The sequence below is a fragment of the Diceros bicornis genome, chromosome 7 (assembly GCF_020826845.1).
Source record: "Diceros bicornis minor isolate mBicDic1 chromosome 7, mDicBic1.mat.cur, whole genome shotgun sequence".
NCBI classification, from domain to species: Eukaryota; Metazoa; Chordata; class Mammalia; order Perissodactyla; family Rhinocerotidae; genus Diceros; species Diceros bicornis.
In genome coordinates this window covers 60,115,290-60,137,710 of record NC_080746.1, presented here as the reverse complement: position 1 = coordinate 60,137,710, position 22,421 = coordinate 60,115,290, and the positions used below count along the sequence as shown (strand labels likewise).

At 34.0% G+C, this 22,421-nt stretch overlaps 1 protein-coding gene across 1 annotated transcript; it reads left to right on the top strand.

Moving 5' to 3' along the window:
- The first annotated feature begins 13,855 nt into the window (after positions 1-13,855).
- Positions 13,856-17,777, top strand: LOC131409024 (olfactory receptor 51F1-like). Its single transcript, XM_058546234.1, has 3 exons — positions 13,856-14,010; positions 14,066-15,026; positions 17,754-17,777. Exons 1-3 carry the CDS (start codon positions 13,856-13,858, stop codon positions 17,775-17,777), a joined length of 1,140 nt encoding a protein of 379 aa, XP_058402217.1.
- Positions 17,778-22,421: the final 4,644 nt, after the last annotated feature.

Genomic DNA, 22,421 nt, shown 5'->3' with positions numbered 1-22,421 from the left:
TCCTTCTAGTTGCTGTATGTGGGACGCGGCCTCAGCATGACCGGAGAAACGGTACGTCAGTGCGCGCCTGGGATCCGAACCCGGGCCGCCAGTAGCAGAGCGCGCGCACCTAACCGCTAAGCCATGGCCCAGCCCACCATCAGCTTTTTTAAAGTAAATTCAGATTATAAGATTTGTATTTGTTGCTTAAAGAACATCTTTTGCTTGAACAATACTATTTTAAAAGGAATTGATTTGTAAATTTGGTTTAGAAATTTGGCTGTATTTCCTGAATTTTATATGTGGGCTACTTTTTTCTGGTAATTCTACATACCTGTTGGCTTCTTGGATTCTCAGAAAGATAGAACACATAAGAATATTAAAGTTCAGGGATTTTTCCTTTGTGATGCTCAAAGAGCGATAGCATTACAAAATGTGTTACTACATGAACTGAAAGCTAGGAGCTAAAGAAACCTAAAGAAAAGATTAAATATCTTTGGAGAACTCTAGCTGGAATTGAGCAAGAGAATAAGATGGTGGGAAAGAAGAAATGTAATTGGGGACTTCTATAACGTGGAAACAAAACTTGGACAATTTTATTTAGCTTGAGTGCATTGTTGGTCTAAAAAACGTCTAGGATACTACATATATGTGTTACTAAGTATAATTTATTAAAGGAAATAGACTAGTGCTTGGCTTAGTATGTACAATATGCTTGATGTAAATTTATTAAATTAACATTCTACTAAAATTCATTAGCTCAAAAGGGCACCATTAAAAAGATATTCACAGGAGAGTCTTGAGGATCTGAGTAGCTCATCCCATAGGTCATATGTAGAAATAAAAAGGAATGCCAAGAAAGAAAAAAAACCAGCTGTGTACATGTGAAGACATATCATTGTTTTTACTATATTTTTCCACACGCAGTGTATGTCCCAATTCTTTCATTGATGTACATCTGTTGTATTGTCTTCCTTTTCTCTCCCTTCAGTTGACCCATCTAGTACACTGCCATCTGATCAACTTACGGAAAAAAAATGAATCAAGATATTTCCTTCAGGATACATCTTGTTGAAGTCTTTCAGCGTTGAAGGAAAAGGCTTTCTTATTTACTTCATTACCCAGATTTCCAACTAGACTCGTATCCTCACCATTCCTGTCATGCAACAGGTTGACTTCAAGTTGAATCATGCTACTTTCCTTTCGAAAATACCAGATTCCTTCCCCTTTTGCTTTTAATCTACGTTGTGTTCAGAGTTCACTTCCTTTATGAACCATTCTTTTAGCAGTAGAATAAAGTGACTGAGGAACTTGAGCACGTGGTATGGATAGATTGTATAAACCCAGAAGACCCACCCAAGAGTGTGTCCCATGAGAGGCCCAGAGGACATGCCATTCACCAAGGCCATTAGGAATGAGCTATGAAAGTGATACCAGCATCACTGAGAAGTTGAGAAGTGGCTCTCCTCTGTTGACCAGGGATGACAGTAGGGGATGCAGTCACAGAGCTAGGCTCAATCAGGTTCATGTATACAGGCCCAGTGTATTGGGTCCACCTCTTTGTTTGAGGCTGTTATCAGAAAACAGACATTTTTTTGCCAAAGAACTTCCCGACACCACTCTAATACCCACTCTTTATCCAACAGAGTGCACTAAGAACATTAGATTAAATGACAAGTATTTTTAAGGCAAGGATTTTATGATCTTGGGGATTAAAGGATTGAATAAACAGAAGAATATTTTCAGCTTTAAAATTTCCCTTTTAGGAAAACCGCTCAAAGCTAAAAGTACCAAGGATTGCAAAATCCCTGGTTATATGAACAATGAACAGTTACATAAAATTGCAAAGTGCAAACATATGTATTAGCACATCACACCTTTCCTGTGGGCCAGCAAAGACAGATTCAGATATTTTGAAGCAAAGATTAAAAACTAATCAAGATGAAAAACTTACTTTGTTAGGCATAGAAACAATAAAATGCCTCTCCTTTATAATTTAGATCCTTTGTAAAATTTTCATGTTTATTATATCAAAGAATTACTTATTCTGACAATGACTGTTTTATGAATTCAATTTAATATTAAACACTTTGATATTAATAACAAAGAGTGCTATACACCATTAAACTTTTAAGAAAACTAATTATTCTTAGTGTGGGACAATTTATGAGAATTAAACAAAATATACCAAAACAACTACAAAATGTCTATAGTAACTTCAATCAACGTTTCTGTACTCTTTGCCTTATGTTGTGTTAGACAAAAAAGAAATCCATTACTCAAAACTAATCTCCACAAAATTATATATTTGTTTGTTCATTATTTATTTATCCAGTGAATATTTATCAACACCTACTATGTGTAAAAATAAATAAAACGTGCACTCAAGGGACATGTACTCTCATGGATCATTTCTATTTCTTCCTACCAAAATAATACAAATGTCCCATCAGTACATCAACTTCAGCAATTCCCAAACCAAATTTATTTTGTTTCTTTTACAAACAATCTGATACTTCTGATAATGAAGGATTTAAGGTAATTATAACTTTTCTTTCTCAGAAAAAAATTGACCAACCGACCTCTGACCCTGGCAACATGTCGTTCTGTTTAAATTTCTATTTGATCAAAACTGAAATTTTGGTTCTCCCTTTATGATGCCATCGTTTTTTCAGCCAGTCAGGCCTGATTGATTGATGTCACCTTTGGCCTTTCTCTGTATCTTCAAAATTGAAACTGTTACCATATAATGTAAATGAAACTTCTTAGATGCTGCACTTGATATAATGCTTTCTCACTTCCAACACCACTATTCTTTACCTTCAGAATCTCTCCTTACTATAGTTGCATTCTATCAGGTGGTCCTATTTTCAGTCTCCTCTCATTGAAATATACCTTCTACACAAGTGTCAGATTAATCTTACAATAGAATCACATTGCTCAAAAAAAGTTTCAATAGCTTATCTTGCTGTTCAAATTGTAAACAAACTTTACCAGCCAAGAAAACACTAAATCATAATCCTGATACTTTTCTTTAAATTTTTCATAGATTATCTAGTTCATCATACTATTCTGCAGATAAAAAAACTGATACTTTTAGCTATGATGTCTTTTCTTTGAGCCAGATACTTACTAGCAGAGCAAAGTTTTCTGGTTTTCTGGTTGTATAACAGTATTCTTGGAACTCTACCATACTGCTTCTCTCAACAATGGAAATGCTTCAATTACTTGCGTGCTATTCTTCCCTGTTTTTCTCCTTTTCAAAAATGTATAAGAAAATTATAAATATAATGATTTCTATGCAATGAACATTTGAGTTCAAATATCTCTTTGAGATCCTGATTTCAATTCCTTTGATAAATACCCAGGAGTGAGATTGCTGGATCATCTGGTAATTCTATGTTTACTTTTTTGAGGAACATCCATACTGTTTTTTATAATGGCTGTACCAATTTAAATTGCCACCAACTGTGTACCAAGGTTCCCCTTTCTGCTTGTCCATGCCAATATTTGTTATATATATTTTTTAATAACAGGCATCCTAACAAGTGTGAGGTGGTATCTCCTTGTGGTGTTGAATTGCACTTCCCTGGTGATTAATGATATTGAGCACCTTTTCATGTACCCGTTGGTCTCCAGCTAACAATACTGTATTATATACTTAAAATTTGCTAAGAGGGTATATATTATGTTAAGTGTTCTTACCACAAAAAATAATAAGAATAAATGTGGTGGGGAGAAATTTTGGGAGGTGATGAACATGTTTACAGTATTGAGGGTGATGGTGGTATCATGGTTGTATGTTTACCCCCAAATTCATCTAGTTGTATGCACCAAATAAATACAACTTTTATATGTCAACCGTATCTCAATAAAGTAGTTTAAAAAAGAGATTTCCATGCAAGCTTACTTAATCAACTTGCTAAATTAACCAGCAATCTTTATCCCCTCTGTAAAATATACTGACATGTTAGCAGCCTGTTGGACTCTCATAGCTCATTCTCCAATAAGCAAGCCCACATTGCCCCCAATGAGTGAACTGTAGGCTACTTGCTTTTTTCAATTATCACAATTACTATAATGGAAATAATATACAGTGTATTAAAGATATGGTTTATTATAAGAAGATAAAATAGAATTCCAATTTGCACAACTACATTAGAAGGCTCAAACTCTACATCTTATGGTGATGAATAAATCACAAATATAAGTTTCAGGTTGAAAGTGAATGTTTATTGTAGGTTAAAATTATTTTTATGACTCCTAGATTTAACCAATATTAGTAGGTAATTAATCTATCAACCAAATAGAGTTGAACAGAAGGACTTCTATTTTGCTTGTTTATATGATTCTCTTTTCTAGACTGTGAAATAGATCTTCAAGAGTGAGGGCTAAATTAATTTTATAAACACTATTGACCACTGATTTTGTGTCAAGCACTGTATTCATTAGTACATGTCGGGTAAATAAAAAATATTTGTTTTTCACTAAACAATTAAGACTAAATAAGACAATGTACCTGAAATTACTTGGAAAACATTAATCACTATAGAGATGGTAATTAATAAAATCTTAACTAATATAATTTTTTTTCTAGAAGTTGCTTCCACTTGCTTCTACCTTATTCTGTTGAAACGACCAGCCTCACGGAGTCACTTGACATTGTAATTCTATTTTACTGCTTACTTCTGAATTTTAGGAATGAATTTGCTCATTTTAACCAATGTTTAATGCATACATACTATGTACCTGGTGCTATGATATTACCTGGAGTTACTTTCAAAGTATCTAGTATTCCACTTGGTTGTATGCAAAATCGATGTAATAGCCTATCTACAAGAAACACATAGCAGAATAAAAATCAAGAAGAAATACTGCATCCTCATCTTAAATGCTATATCCATGTTCAGAGTAAAGATTCAAATTCATTTTTAATTAAAACATGTAAACACAGAGTTACTGTGCCAATATGTTTAGTATTCTTTGTCTGGTTCTTTCCATTTGCCTTAGAATCCGTATTTCCTGATGCCACCCAACTAACCCGAAGGTAGAGAGGTGAGACATAACAGAGTGGCGCAGAAATCCCCCAAGGGAGTGTTTATCCCAGTTAGGTAAATGACTGCACCATCAAGGTTCCTTATAAAATTCTCCATTTATATAGAGGTAAATGGGTGGCCTGCACACACTCACTCTAAATAAGGGTGAGAGAAGTCTCTCTTCCCCGTCTAAAGTCCAAGTCAAGCAGCCGCTCTCAGATCAGACAGTACTTGGTTGTATCTATAATAAAACGAGTCAGATGATTTTAAGCTGCATCATGAATAATTGAGTTTAAACACAAGGAAGAATTTCTTGGAAAACTTAAAAACAATAACTCACCTAGTCTTCTGGCATTGCTCCTTCAACATCTCTGTTTGTAGCTCCTCTAATTCTCCACATCTTGAAAGGTAAGACCCTCCCCACATACCCCTGGTCCCTGATCTCTACACCCTTCCAGCTCCTGATATAGTTATGAGTCCCCACTTTTTTGTTCTCTTCTATGGGCCTGATTTAGAAATTCCAAATCCCATGTAGATGTTCTATTTTCATTTGTTTGCTAAAACTGTGCTTCTTCAGTGTATATACTTTCTGACACACGGAATAACCAAACCCCAAAATACAATCACTGGCTCATCCTCACCATTGTTTAACTTACATTTCTCATTGGTTTACACTTACTGCAGCACATTTATTCCATTCAGTCTCTTAAGTCTGCAGCAATTGATTTATTTATTTTTTAATTATTTCTGAATACCAGAAGCAGTGTGGCACAGTAAAATGACTACACCTTTGAAGTCAGCCAGACCTGAATTCACACACTGGCTCCATCATATCAATTGATGGGAACCTTCAATAAGTTCTTCACTCTGAACGTAGGTCATCTCACCTGAAAATTGGGGATGTTAGTCACAGCCTATTAATGGTGCTGTTAGATTAAAGTAACATATGCAGAGATGTGTAGCACAGATCCTGGATCAATATTAATTTCTCTTCTCTCTATGAACATTAAAACTATCCTCTCATCTATCTTCCAGCCTTTCATTTAGTTCATATTTCAGTGCAGGCCCCAGACACTGAGACTGCACTGCCTCAGGCACCATATTCATAGGAGACAGGCACTGTTTGCGTCCATGTAGGTGGTTAACTTCGTTAACACTCCACAGACACTGTTCCTAAATTTAGAATAAATATAACGAAAGGCTCTCTCAAATACTTCTCTATGAATGTATAAATCAATTAAATTAATTGAATCCATGACATTTTAAATCATAGGAACAGCATTTTGCCATTCTAGGAGATTGATTAGTTATTCATTGTTTTAATAAATCATCATGTGATGGCAACCAATTTTCCTCTGCAGCAGGATAGAACTCCAGACATTTATATGAGATGACTGATAATCTAGAAAATTGGACCTGGGATTCATCTTTCCAAAAGAATAGAGGTGTTTTACCCTTTTCTTCATTACTCATACTTCTTAGAAACTAGAAAAGAATAAAACTCCTTGTCCTCTTTTCCTAAAACCTTCAGGTGCATATTCCAGCTCATGTCCAATTACACATGCATGTATTATATTGACAGAAATTAAGAGTTGACTAGAGTGAGGATGACTTGGAGGTAGAGATCACAACACCAGACTGGCTGTTCCTGCCTGATACGGAGCTCATGCTAGCCCACCAGTTCGTGACCCCTCTTCCTTTTTCCACTCTAGAAAGCACAGTGATGCTGAGAAACTTTTTTGGACAATTATGGGCAAACAGGTGATGTTGTATATGTGATTTTGTCAGAATATAAATTTTATTATTTTTTAGAGATACTAGAGGGTTCCTTGGATTAGATGAAGAAACAATACAATGGAAAATGTCAAAGAAACTAATAAGTGGAAAACATAGATGTTGTTTCTCTCTCAGTAACCACAGAGTACAGCAATCTGCTCTACGCTTTTTTAGTTCAATAAAGAATGATGCCAATTTCTAAATTGAAGGAATTTAGCACAATGGCTTATATATACATTAATCTGTCTATAAACATTATTTATTATCTTGAAAATAAAAGGTTATTTTGAGGGTTAAATACACATAGTAGACACTTGGTACTTCATTATTTAAAGAATTAATAAACAAATGATCAAAGGAATGATTGATTTATATATGCACATGATATGCACACTAGCAGCGGTAGTTGTTGTTATCACTACTAGTAATTTGTGAGAAATTACATTGTCAATTCAAAGGAAATTAAGTCTTAAGTGTTTGACAAACAATGACAAATGGACCTTTTACCCAGTCACTCTTCACCATATGAGAGTGTTGTTCACCTAGAGCCCAGCAGTCCTTACTAACCTTTGTAAATTAGTTGATTAAAAGGAATCATTTTAATTACTATTTCTTTGGCTGATGGTGAAATCGAATATTCTTCTCGTATTTCTAGAGCTCTTCTTTGGGGAATTCCATTTCAATGCCTTTTGCTCATTTTTTATATTGTCATTTTTTTTACAGTCCTACAGTAAGCACATTTTCCAACTGGATATTTTATGTGCTTCAAATATTTTCCCCATTTGTGATAACCCTTTAATTCTGCTTAAGATGTTTTTGCATTAAAACAGTTCTTTCTATTTTAACAAATCAAATATATCAATCTTTACCTCTATGGTTTATATCTTTAATGTCATCATTAGAAAAGTCTTACTCAAGGATTATATAAATATTTACCCGCATTTTATTCTAAAATGTATGTGGTTTATTCATAATTAAATATTTAATAATCAGGAATTAATTTAAATATATATTGTGGTGTATGCTTTATTAGATTTTTTTCAAATAGATAGTTTATCCTACTCCTTTTATTCAATAACTCACTCTATTACTACTGGTTTAAGAAGCTTCCTTTAAACTTACCTAAGTGTTTACCTAGGCCTATTCCTGTAATTTTAATTTGTCGCAGGGCTGTATTTGTTTCCAAAAAGGTACTAAATTATCTTAATTATATCAGCATCTAATATAATAATTTAGATGAAATTTCCTGTATTATTGATTCTTTTAGTAATCATGGCAAATTCTTCTATGCTGGTAAATGACTCTGTCGAGACATTTATTCTCGGCTCCTATTCTCGGCTTTATTTCTTTCAGCTTGCAGTCAATTCTCAACCAGGAAACATCGCAATACTTCAAATTTTATTTTAAAGAAAATTATTTGGTGGATATATTTTCTGAACTTTTACATATCTCTTACTTTTTCCAATAAAACTAACCGGGCTGAATATCAGATTTTGCCAAAAATTCTACTGAAGTAAATCTGTTGCTTTCTTTCTTTTTTTTTTTTTTTTTTGTAAGGAAGATCAGCCCTGAGCTAACATCCATGCCAATCCTCCTCTTTTTGCTGAGGAAGACCAGCTCTGAGCTAACATCTATTGCCAATCCTCCTCCTTTTTTTCCTCAAAGCCCCAGTAGATAGTTGTATGTCATAGTTGCACATCCTTTTAGTTGCCGTATGTGGGATGTGGCTTCAGCATGGTCAGAGAAGCCGTTATGTCGGTGCACATCCGGGATCAGAACCCGGGCTGACAGTAGTGGAGCCCGCTCACGTAACCACTAAGCCACAAGGGCCGGCCCCCTATTGCTTTCTCGACACACAATGTTTCCTGAAAGAAATTTAAATCATCTTATTTTTAAGTTTTTTTTTAACTATTACCTACATGTCATAAAATGTATACTACAAAGTGTCTACTTTGAGCATTTATTTACACATTATAAATATTATACCATTCAAAGATTTTTAGTAAAAATCTAAAGACACGCAATCATCACCAAATTCAGTTTTAGAACAATTCTTCATCACCCCAAAAAGTTCCTTCCTGCCATTTTGCTTTTAATCCCACTCCTACCTCTAGACAGAGGCAAACACTGCCTTTAAAAACTGTCTTTTTTGGATAAAGTGCATCACACAATATGTAGTCTTTTGCTTCTGGTTTCTTTCATTTAGCATAATGTTTCTAACCTACACCCATGTTGTAGCATGTAACAGTATTTTTTTTCTTCTATGCTGTGTATTACTCCATTGTATTGATGTTTCTCACATTTTGTTCACCAATTAACCAGTTGGTAGACATTTGAATTGTTTCCAGTTCGGGGCTATTTTGAATAATCCTGTTATGAACATTTGCATACAACTTTAGCATATACATAGGCTTTCATTTCTCTTTGGTAGACTCCTAGGTGTAGATTTTCTAGGTCATATGGTAAATTTATGTTTAACATTTTAAGGAACTGCCAACCTGTTTTTTAAAGTGGCTGTACCATTTTACATTTCCACCTGCAATGTATGATGTTACTAGTTTCTCCATATACTTGCCAAGACTTGATACTATCTTTCTTTTTAATTATAACCATTCTAGTGTGTGCATAATGGTATCTCAATGTATTTTGAATTGTTATTTTCCTAATGAACAGTGATGTTGATCATCTTTTCCTGTGCTTATTAGTCATGTGTATATCTTCTTTGGTGAAATATCTCTTCATATTTTTTGCCCATCTTGCTTTCTCGACACACAATGTTTCCTGAATTCCACAATCCATCTTTAATGGATTGTTCCACATATTATCCAGTTGTTAGAGGTTTTTTTTTTAAATGTATATTCTGGATACAAGTTTCTCATGCAAATATTTTTCCCAGTCTGTGATTTGTCTTCATTTTCTTAAGTGGAATTTTGAATTGTAACTTTTTTTTTGGCAGAGGTCCAATAGCGATTACTTTTTTTTAATGGATCATAGTTTTATTGTGGTATCTAAGAATGTTTTGCTTAACCCACGGTCACAAAATTTTCTCCTATATTTTCTTCTAGAAGTTTCAGATGTTTAGTTCTTACATTTAGGTCTATGATCCATTTAAATTAATTTTGAGGTCAGTGTGAGGTAAGGTCTAAGGTCTTTTTTTCTTTTTCCTACACAAATATCCAGTTGTTCTAGCACTATTTGTTGAAAAGTCTCTCGTTTCCCTCATTCAATTGTCTTGGCACCTTTGTTGAAAACTGATTGGCCATAATGTAAGAGTTTAAATCTAGACTTTCAATTTTATCCTGTTGATCTATATGATGAACCTTGTCCCGTATGTCTTCATTACATTTACTTAAGATTTGAAATCTGGTAGTATAAGTATTCCAACTTGGTTCTTCTTTTCCAAAATTCTTTTGTTCACTATAAGTCTTCTGAATTTCCAATAAATTTTAGAATCAGAGTCAATTTCCCCAAAAAAAATAGCCTGCTTATACTACATTGAATTTATGGATCCATAAGGGATCCATAGTGTCTTAAGAAGATTGAATCTTCTAATCCATGAGCATATAAAGTCATTCCATTAATTTATATACTTTTTAATTTCTCTCAGCAATGTTTTGTAACCTTCAGTATACAACTCTGGCTCATTTTTTTGCAATTTTTTCTTACATATTTTATCATTTTTTTTCTGCATACTGAATGCAATATTTTTTAAAAGTGTGTTTTATTTTGTTTTGTTTGTAATACCCATCCGATCTTAATTTCTTTATAGGAATTCTACTTTTTTCTCCCTGAAAACTTGTAGGTTTTTGTTTTTTATTGTGTAAGTCAAATATTTTATACATATTTCCATCTTCATTGATTTTGCCAGGAATATAATGAGTGCTTTCAATCTCCAAACACTGCATTGGAACAATCAGTTTTCTTCCAGGTTTTTTTTGGTTTACTTTTCCTGTGACATTAATTTTCAGTATTTTCAATTTTCCCTTTCTGTCCTTCTCAAATATCATTTTCTCATTATTTTATTTTCATTATTTTTTCCTATGCCTTATAGGAGAATTTTTCAAAGGTATTCTCGAAATTGAACTGATTTAAATTATTTTACCTCATTTCTGCTTTTGATTATCCAATATTTGTTTTATTCTATTATGTTTCTAGTATCTCAATATTTTGGCCCCTCTTTCGAATGTTTTGTCTTTTTCATAGTATTATATCATGCTAATATCTGAAATTACCTTAGGATATTTTGTTCTTAGTTCTATAGTGGTTTAACATCTATGATGATAACAATTGAGTCTTCATGATGTGAGAGGCAATGTGCTGTTTGGTTTACAGACATTACATATTCATATATGCTAATACTCTGAATTGTCAAGAGGTTGCTCCATTTTTCATTTTATGCCATATTTTAAAGATTTCATGCTAGTATTTTTTTCCTTTATACACTCTCTACTGTAAAGCAAGATCTTTTCACAATTTTGTTTTCAATAAACTATGTGTGTGGCTTCCTCATGGCTGCTGTCTCAATAAGCATGATTATGTGGAATGCAGTTTCTGACCCAATTCTCAGTTTCTAGCAGTCTACAGTTTTGCTAAGGTAACAACCATAGCACCAACATTGTTTAGGTCTTTGCCACTTTGAAATATTACAGGAAATTAAAACCTAAAGTCCCAAAATGTGCTGTTGCCAGATTTTCTTCTGTTCCTCTTCTGCTGACAAAGATGTACTTGAGTGAATATTCATTTCAAAATTCAATGTGTCTCTACAAATGCCACCCCTTACACCATTATCTTCTGCTGATTGTCTTGAGATGAGATAACTGTTCCAAAGAAAAATATCCTGGGTCACCTTAAAGTTAAGCATCTTGTAATAAGAGATGTCTGGTCTCCATTTCTTATTTTGGTACAGATGCTGGATTCTTGACTATAGACTGTGGTAATTGTATTAAGTGCTGTCCAATAATTTGACTCAATCCATCTCCATACTTCTTAGGAGCAGTTAATCACCCTCAAAAATTTCTGGATGTAGAACATCTATCAGTTTTAACATTAGTACTTCTTTGGTCTGTTCCTTTTTTCTTTATCCTTTTTGAAAATTTAATAGAAAATTGGGAGAGTTTGTTTCATGTAATACTAGCTAAAGTTATTTTCAAATGGAAGTCTGTTTTAAATCTTGGAAAGAAAACTCTGAGAGCAATATGCTGCACAAATTATAAAGAGTTGCAAAAGAGCCAGAAATTGATGATCAACTGACCTGAACCATTCAGGTCTCTGGATTAGGTAACCTAATACATCAAGCTACCACAGATCCATAGAGCTATTAATCAAAATGGAGAAAATATAGTTTACAGTTTGTGGGGACTAATTCAGACGCAGTCACAGTGTGCTTGAGTTGACTTTGAGTTATTTATGTGTGGAAATCAAAGAGATAGATATATGGATCTAGTATTTATGACATTAGCTTGGGATAAAGATAAATACTTTAAAATAGGAAAATAAATGAATAAAAACCATTGTCCATGGAATGCCTATGGATTTGAAAGTATGTAGAAATAGATAATATGTTTGGAGAAATTATCAAACTAATTTTTACCTACATTCATAAGTAAGTTATGTAGTCAATTACATGATAAAATTCATAAACATGGGCATACTTAATGGAAATGAACTTGGATGACTTCCAAAGGAACAATGGAGATCTTAGAGAAGTTAAAAGTATGTTTTGAGCAATAACTTCATTTTAATAATAAAAATATTATATCCACCATGGATTAATTTGAATTCTTGCATCTAATATTATGCTTTAGAATCTATTATTTGCTAAAATTGTCTCATTAATTTATTTACATATCATACAAAACATATGCAATGCTGAAATAAAATTGTTTTGACTCTGAACCATAGAAATCTTAAATAAGAGATTTGCAAACAGATATCTCTAACATATTTGCCTTATTTATTAACAGAGAATTATATTATTGTGGAAGCTAATTGTATTACATTATTGTTATCATTATTATCATTATTATTATCATTAGAAGGTGTAGTATAGTTGTTGATAACATAGGTTCTAAAGTCTTATTTTCTGATTCCCAATGTCATCTCTTTCAGATTTTATAACTTTTGGCAATTTATCCAAACTTTTAAACTTCACTTAGTGCATCTGTAATAAAAATACCTCTCTCTTAGGTTTTTCATATGCTCAAATGACATAATATATATAAAGTACTTAGAACATTGTATAGTACATGATCTTATCATTCATAAAATATTATATATCTTAATCAACCTGTAATAAATCAAAGGCCATATTAAGGACTGGGGTGTACATGTTAGAAAAGAAGATTATTATTTTCATCATTGATTTTTACCATAACAGAGGCAGGATCCACAATGGAATACAAGGCAGCGTTTTAGTGTTAAAAATTAAGAAAACTATCAAGCTTCAGATTCACAAGAACTGAAACATCTTTCTTCTACTTCCCTCTAGTAAATTTATGAAACGAAACAGGAAGAACTGGCATCATCTGGGGTGGATTCTTACGTATACGTAGTCTCTGAAAAGAGATGCTTCCCTGCTACCTTAAGATGAATTTTCATTTAGAATCTGACTTTAATAATTCTAAAATTCCAAGGCAAAATTAGTCAATTATTTTCTTAGGCCAAGTCCTACTCATGGTTAAATAGAATATTTCAGGAAAGGCAAATAAAATATAAATCAATTAGCAAAAAAATATTGAACATCTACTATGAGCAAAGAATTCTACTAAGGAAAGTTTAGCTAAAAATAACCCCTTATTCTTATGAGACCATATTAATAAGTATAAGCTTATAATCCAGTTGACTCATAAAAATGTAATAAAAAATATTGATAAGAGTACAAGAGGGTAAGTGATAAACACCAAATAAATTTAGCCAAATAAATTGAAATTGATTTGAACTTAATTAAATATCTTATTACAGTAATGAATCTCACAGACATATTATTGAGAGAAAGAATCAAGATACAAAGATTATATACTGCATTACTATATTGATGTCAAGATCAAGAACAGAGAAAACTAATTATGGTAATAGAAGTCAGAGAAATGCTCAATATAGGAGAAGCCATTGATGAGGATGAGGCAGTGGAAGCCTTAAGGGCTGGTGACAACGCTTTATCAATTGATCTTGGAAGTGGTTACATGAGTGCATATAGATGCCAAAATTCATTTTATGCACTGTACTAAATATATATTAAATGTCAACTAAAAATAATTTTAAAATTCTAAATTTAGAAAGACAAGATATTACAAGAGAATTCCATTCTTACAGACCATAATACCAACCTTCCATAACTCCACATTCCCTACTTTCATCTTGACTGGGGTCCCTGGACTTGAATGGGCCCATGTCTGGATCTCCATCCCTTTCTGCTGCCTCTATTTCACTGCCCTTTCTGGGAACACCTTGATCCTGTTCACAGTCCTCACTGAGCCAAGCCTCCATGAGCCCATGTACTATTTCCTCTCCATGTTGTCCACCACTGACATTGGCTTATGCATCTCTACACTGGTGACAGTACTGGGAATATTCTGGGTCAATACCCGGGAAATCAGCTTCAGTGCTTGCTTATCACAGATGTTCTTCATTCACCTCTTCACTTTCATGGAATCTTCGGTTCTCCTGGCTATGGCCTTTGATCGTTTTGTGGCCATTTCTAACCCCTTGAGATATGCTACCATTCTAACTCAAGCAAGGATCACAAGAATTGGTTTGGCAGTCATTACCAGGGGGACTGTCATTCTGACACCACTAGTCCTGCTTCTTAAGCGTCTGTCATTTTGCCGCAGCCTTGTGCTCCGTCACTCCTACTGCTTCCACCCAGATGTGATGAAGCTCTCGTGTTCAGATGCAAAGATCAATAGTGCATTTGGACTAACCGCAATTATCTCTACTGCTGGAGTGGACTCTGTCTTTATCCTGCTTTCCTACGTTTTGATCATTCGCTCTGTTCTCAACATTGCTTCCCCAGAGGAGAGGAAAAAGGCCTTCAGCACCTGCATTTCTCATATCACTGCTATGGCCATATTCTACATCCCTTTGATCAGCCTGTCTTTTGTTCACAGGTTTGGAAAACGTGCTCCACCCTATGTGCCCACACTCATTGCTAATGTATACTTGCTCATTCCCCCTGTGATGAATCCCATCATCTATAGTGTGAAAACAAAGCAGATTCAAAAAGCTATGCTAAAACTTGTATGTTCCAAGGGAGCTCATAGTTAACAATTACTACTCCAATGAAGAACTATTTCAAATTCAGTGAAAATTTATCACAAATTGGAGTTATAAACCTATGTAATTTTATAGTTAAATAGAACTAGATGTTATCTAACTCAAACATCTCCACAATGTAATTAATCCCACCTAAGGCAATCTTATCTTTCCTACATCAAAATACTAATTCAGATTTTCACTACCTCTCAGTTACCCCATTTCCATAGATGACTAACTGACTTCCCATCTCTATGCTGTTTCTCCCCTAAATGACCAGTCATTCACTTATTAATTTTCCAAATATCCAGCGTGAATAAAACTTAAAAACAAACAAATAAGCATCTCTTTCATGTTTATTTCTCATACACCAATTATATTAAACAACAACTCCTGTCTGTGCTAGCTAACGTCCTCCACAAATTGTGTTCAAACTCCTTTAAAGTTTAATCTACTTCTTTGTCTTTTCATATCCTCTGCAGTCTAAGAAAACCAGTCATCTAACTGCTCCATCACGTATATTCAACTTTCCTGATGGTGGCCTTTTCTGTTGACTCCACTTCAACCTTCGCACCCACTCCTCCTTGAAATTTTACTTATGTGTCAAGGTTCATCTTCAAATATCTTCTTCATTAAATTTTTCATGATTGGTCAAATGATATCTGATCCCTCCTTCCCATAATTTGTTTTTTGGGACCTTTTATAGTTCTTTGTCTCTATCTTTTTTGCCTTTATGTATTTTGAGTATATGTTTTCTATATTTGAATATATATTATCATTATTATTATCACTTCCACAAGTCTGTAAATTCCCTTAATTAAAAAAAAGCCTGGATTTTCTTTGAAACTGCTATAATACTGACAAGAATACCTTTCACATAGTAGACACTCAGTGATAGTTGTTGAATTGAACTAAACACGATAGACTATCAAATACTCCTTCTGAACAATTTCAGTGGTAAATCATTCAATTCAACGTTTGGCATGTACAACATAAAAAATTTTTCATATAACTCAGCCCAGTTTTTCTGCCTACATTATCTAGCAATTGGTCATAGTTCTGACTTTCCAAACCACATAAGCAAAGGGAAAGTTTGGAACCTGAGAACACAAGTCTCAGGAACTTATCTTAGTTTGCATAAGAACCAATTTAACTAAGAACAATTTAAGCCATTTTCTTTTTTCATGAATATAAGGTTTCCCAGAACTAACTCCAATTATATAATTGTTAAAAAATATCTCAGGTGCTAAAGACAAAAAGAAATGAACCATCTTCAAATACTCACTGACCCTTTGCACCTGCCTCCAATGAATCTGTATTTCTTGTCTATTCTAACAGCACAATATCTCTTCATCTGCACTTTTGAACTTAGTCTAAGACACTAAATCTTTAAAGTAAATCACAGTTTCCTTATAGTTTTCTAGGTCTCTAATCTTGTCCCTTTTTCTCCTTCTGTTTTCCCTAAAATAATCAGAAAAATCTTTTTAAAAGGCTTTTGAATTAAAATTTAGTTATATGAGAAATAATAAATAAGATCTCATTAATAAAAGGTTTTTAGAAAAGCTCAAAGTCCTCTTTGATATGTTCCCTCAAGTCTAGTCTTTCTACCTTCTCCATAAGTAATTACTATATAAGTTTGATTTTTATCTTTCCTTTTTCTATACATTTATATCCATCAATACAGAGAAAATAAAATTTAAAGTAAATTTCATCATTCATATTTCAGACAGTAACATAATTCCCTAAAGACACTTTGCCTGTTATTTAAGAACTACATAAAACGAACAAGAGAAATGTGTTCATTACTCAGGATTCCTACGTATCTCACTCTTCCTTCATATCTCCTATTTAATACCTTCCTAGGTATTAGCCCCATGTAGTTCCAATTCCTGTTGGCTAATTGTCTCTACATCTATAATATCTGTTTGGTAAGTTAGTTCTGGACTGCTACTTTGTATAGAAATGCTGTAGAATGCTATCTCTAAGAATTACTCTGCCAGGCTCAACACACATCAACCATAGTCACTAAGTAATCTACCACAATTACTCTAGTTCATTACCAGGCCCTATGCCCTAGATTTTGGCCTTCTGATTTGTCCCACTCTACTTCACACATTCATTTCTTTACAAAGGATGATAAGACAGTGGCACACTTTACCCTACGAGGCATCACCAGCTCAGAGTTTTGTGGCCGTAAAAATACAATGAATAAAACCAAGGACATGAAATCACCAAGTTATATTTTTATTCTCCATCTGACAGCAACATGAATCTAGTATCCACTATAAACCAGGTATTGGGAGAGATATTGAGACTATAAACAAGAACAAGATTAACTTCTGGCTTTAAATAAGCTTATTGCTTTGTGAGGAATATAATCTTCAAAGATGTAATTTCATTAAAATATTTATTATAGATGTACCCTCTTTCAATAAAACTTAATAAAGGACACAAACATTGGATAATTCATCACAAAGAACTTTAAATAGTAATTCTACTTTACAGCAACCATGGTGTAAATATCACAGACTACGTGACATAAAGGAACTAAGAAGAAGCAAAACTAAAATGATAGAAGCCACTTTAAAATGAGAATTAATAAGGTGATATATTATTTGAATTAATAATGCAAGTCAGTGGGAATGTAATATTCACTATATAAAATTTTAATTGACATTCCAATTTTGATGAAGGTATCTCTTGTCCGTGAAGTATTTTCTAAAGCCTGATGCATAAGAATTATGGTACAGGGCCAGAAACATAATAATTGATGAGGATTTTTTTTTTAAATGCAGATTCCTGGTTCATCCATACAATGGAATATTATTCAGTGCTAAAATGAGCTATCAAGGCACAAAAAGACATTGAGGAACCTTAGATGTATATTATTAAATGAAAGAAGCCAATCTGAAAAGGCTACATGTTATAGAATTTAAACTATATGACATTTTGGAAAACTGAAAAACTTTGGAGGCAGTAAAAAGATTAGTGGTTGCCAAGAGTTGGGGTGGAGGAACGGATGAATAGGCGGAACACAGGGGATTTTTAGGGCAGTGAAACTGTTACGTATGGTACTATGATGGTGGAAATATGTCATGACACATTTGTCAAAATCTGTAGATTGCACAACACCAACAGTGAACCCTAATGGAAACTGTGGACTTTGGGTGACAATGACATGTCAACATTGGTTTATTGATTGTGAAAAATGTACCACTTTGGTGGCAGATGTTGAAGGTAGAGGAGGCTGTGTGTGATGTTGGGGTGAGCAGTGTATAGGAACTGTGCAATTTCTACTCAATTTTACTATGAACCTGAAACTGCTCTAAAACACAAAATCTATAAAAATTTAGATCCCTGAAACTCACTCTCCAAATTCTTTATTTTATTAGTTCTGCGATGAGGCCTAAGAATATGTATTTATAACAAGATCCTTGGTATATCTAAAACTCAGTCAATTTAAGGAGTCACTGAGCTATAACAAGGAACAACTGTGTATCTCTCTGTTGCTTGTTTATCTCCAGTCTAAAACTTACTTGTTTTTATATCTGTCTGTGGGTAAAATAATCTTTAGGTCTTTCTCTTTGTGTAATATTTGTGTTTAAAATCGCAGAGCATAAAAGATGATTTCAGTGGTCTCCTTCCAAAAGCAGGTGTGAAAACTATATTCATACACTTTTGATGTTTGTTCAATATTTATATTTTCCTGGCATATATTTCAATATTAATCATAGCAAGTCAAAAAGAAAACAACTTCAGCAATTTCAGTACATTCAACTACGTGGGAAGGCATGCAGAGTGTCTCTGAAGCACAAAGGCAAAACCAGCAAAGGCCGTTGGCCAGAAAGATCCCTTAGGCAATAGGTTTGCTGATGGGGAAATGACTCTTCTGACATGGGTTCCTCATAGATACCTTCCACTCTGGGAGCTGAATGGTACCTCAGAGCTGGGTCTGTCCTTCATCCTCTTCGCTTGATGTAAGTAGAGGGGCATCAGAGAGACAATGGCTATGCATTAATGTTCCAACGTTGATGTGCGTTCATTTTGCAGGAAGAAATTTGCTTTCAGAGGAAGTGTTTCGAAGAGGAAATTATAAGATAACATCCATGCAAACACAAAATGCTGTGGAATTGCCTTTGATTTAAGACTATACAACAGGAAACATTCTAAAATTTTATTGTTTTCAGCACAGCATACAAATAAGGAATAGAGATTCTTTCCAATGTATTGAATATCCATTCTGAAAACATTCATAAACAGTGAAATTCTGAAGATAAAACAAAATCCAGGTCATATAGACAATTTGAAAGCTGGCTAGGATTCTTTAGATAAGGTAAAATATCTAAAATTTATTATCCATACTGCTAGATATGGACAGTCAAAATAGTCCAGAAACAGAATTTGAATCATTGGTGTAGAATTCTGGCATAAAAAACAAGAACAATATAATTTCAGTAAGTGAAAACATAGAATATGGGATACCTAGGGTCATATGCCCAAATCCCAGGGTTGAGCTTCAAAGAGATAAATAATTTGTCCAAAATTAGTAGTAACATAAGAGTTATAGGACATGAGATTTTAGTGCTTTTCTTGTGGTGAGGATAATGCTACTCCATTCAGATTAACAGACTATAATATTTTTAAAAAGATCAAGACATTCAAGCCAGGCAGATAACAAAGAGATGTATTTGAAGTCATTTTAATTAGGTTAAGGATGTCAACGGTGGCTGTGAAAATGAGCAGAGCTAATCAAGGTATCCATAACTTAAATCTGTGATTCCAGGTGGCCTCAATAAATAATCTACAATGTGTATTAATTTTTATTTATTTTATCAACAGTCTTAAGAATTTATTTTGTAATGAAATAATGGTTTTCCATCTCCCTTGAATATTGACAACCAAATAAGTTTTAAATACAGCAAAAAAAATCAAGAAATGAAAAATGAATCTATAAAATATCAAGTGTTTGAAATTCTAATACATACGCATTTGTATGACTATTTAGAGCCAAGGAACAAAAGAAATTCACGTGAATGCTTGACGTTTTAGTAATTTTTACATGCATATGTGACACAAAAGTTTTTTTTTTTATGTCATTCTACCAATTTCACCACATGGAGAAGCATTGTTTTGTAACATGGTGGAACTTTACCAAATTTTGAATTTACATAAATAGGATTCAAATTCTAGCATTCCCACGAAATGAAATATTGCAATTTCTTTATCTCTGTAATTTATGTCTCCTTTGGATGAAAACCTGGAATCTTACAACCAATTTGATTTCTTAAAAAGTGAGATAATTTATGTAAAGCACGTAATTCATGTAAAGCATGACACATTCCGGGATTCTATAAATAATATGTCCTAACTACTTTGCAAAGTAACTGTCGATATTATCATCTCCAGTTTACCAATAAGATGATACCATCAAAAATATTCTAAGTTAATTCCTATGATTCAAAAAATTGTGTTACTATTATAACTTCCTTCCCATTTCACACTTTTAGTCAAAGTTCTCTGGCGAAACAGAGCCAATATGAGATAGATAGAGAGATGATAGATAGATAGATAGATGATAGATAGATAGATAGATAGAGATAGAACTAAAGAGATTTATTATGAGGAATTGGTTCACATGAATATGGAAGCTGAGAAGTCCCACATCTGCAACCTTGGAGATCCTGGAAAGCCAGTGGTGCAGTTCCAGTCCAAGTCTGAACCAGGTTCAGAATTGACAGTACAAGTCCCAGTTTAAGGGCAGGAGAAGACAATGGTGCCAATTCAGCATTCGGGCCAAAACAGAGCATTCTTCCTTCTTCTGCCTTTTTGTTCTATTCAGACCCTCAAGTAACTGAATGAGACCCACCCACATTGGGGAGAGCAAACTCCTTTACTCAGTCTACTGATTAAAATGCCAATCTCTTCCAGAAACACCCTGAGTGACACATCCAGAAATAATGTTTAATTAGATATGTGGGCATTCTGTGGCCCAGGCAAGTTGGCACATAAAATTAACCATCATACACCACATGCATCCAAATCCATTTCTTGCCAACTCTAGTAAACGATTCAGGTCTCAATCTAGACAAAATTATTTATTGGAAACCATTCCTATTCCCTACAATCAGCTTGTTGTCCACTTTATGTGTCCTCATAGCATTCTAGATGTCCTCTTGACACTCTATAATTCCATGTTGCTTGTCCGTGTCCCCTAGTCAACCAAGTATTTTTAGGTCAGGGACATTGTTGCGCTAAACATTTAATTTCCTATGCTTGGTCCACAGCAGATGTGCCATATATATTTGCTGAATGACCTAATGAATGCGTCCATCCGATTTTCAGTATTTGTGCTCAGACAAAATGACTGTTTTGCCATGTAGTATTGGAAGCTCACCATCTCCTGTTTCTGGCTCATTCCACGCATTAGAGCACTGCTTCTAAAGGAGCATCTTATAAGCTCCCTCCTGTTGTTTCTAGGTTTGTCCTCTGGATGGCACACAGATCAAATGTAATTCATCTCAAATAGAATACTCTTTCAGCCATTTGAACACAATCATGTGTTTGCTCTTAGTTTTCTCCTGGCTGACTATAAACTTTATAATTCCAAAGTGTTCTTTTTTTCTTTATACACCCATCATTGTCCCTTCAATTCACCTTGACAGGTTTAAAACCAATAAAATTAATTAGGTGTTTTCAGGCAACTGGAAGACCATGTGATAAAATTATTATCATTTTTTGGAAGGAACTAAAAGATCTCTAAGTTACTTCCTAGTCCTAAAATTCTAGGATTCTACATCACTCTAAAATGTTATAAATGAAGATGTTTAAAGCCGATGTCCTAGGTCGCCTTAGAGGAGACCTGCAAAACCAAAATAGTATTTATTCTTGACCTTCCTGCTGCTACTTTCCTGCCCATGAGCACTGGTTTTAAATATCGACTTTCTTGGGTATTTATTTTATTTAAATTTTGTCTACTTAAATTTATATTGATGGTGGGCCGGCCCCGTGGCTTAGCGGTTAAGTGCGCCCGCTCCGCTGCTGGCGGCCCAGGTTTGGATCCCGGGCGTGCACCAATGCACCGCTTCTCCGGCCATGCTGAGGCCACGTCCCACATGCAGCAACTGGAAGGATGTGCAACTGTGACATACAACTATCTACTGGGGCTTTGGGGGAAAAAATAAATAAATAAAATTAAAAAAAATTTATATTGATGGTTATAGCCATAGGGGTATTATTTTTCTAATAGTGCACTTACCTGTCTTTCTGTATGCATAAACTTTGAAAAGTTCTTCTTAGTTATCTGAGGAGTATGAGTTTTTAATTTTTATTTTTGAAATTATATTTGAATGGTGCCAGAAAACTTGAATGAGAAATTGATTT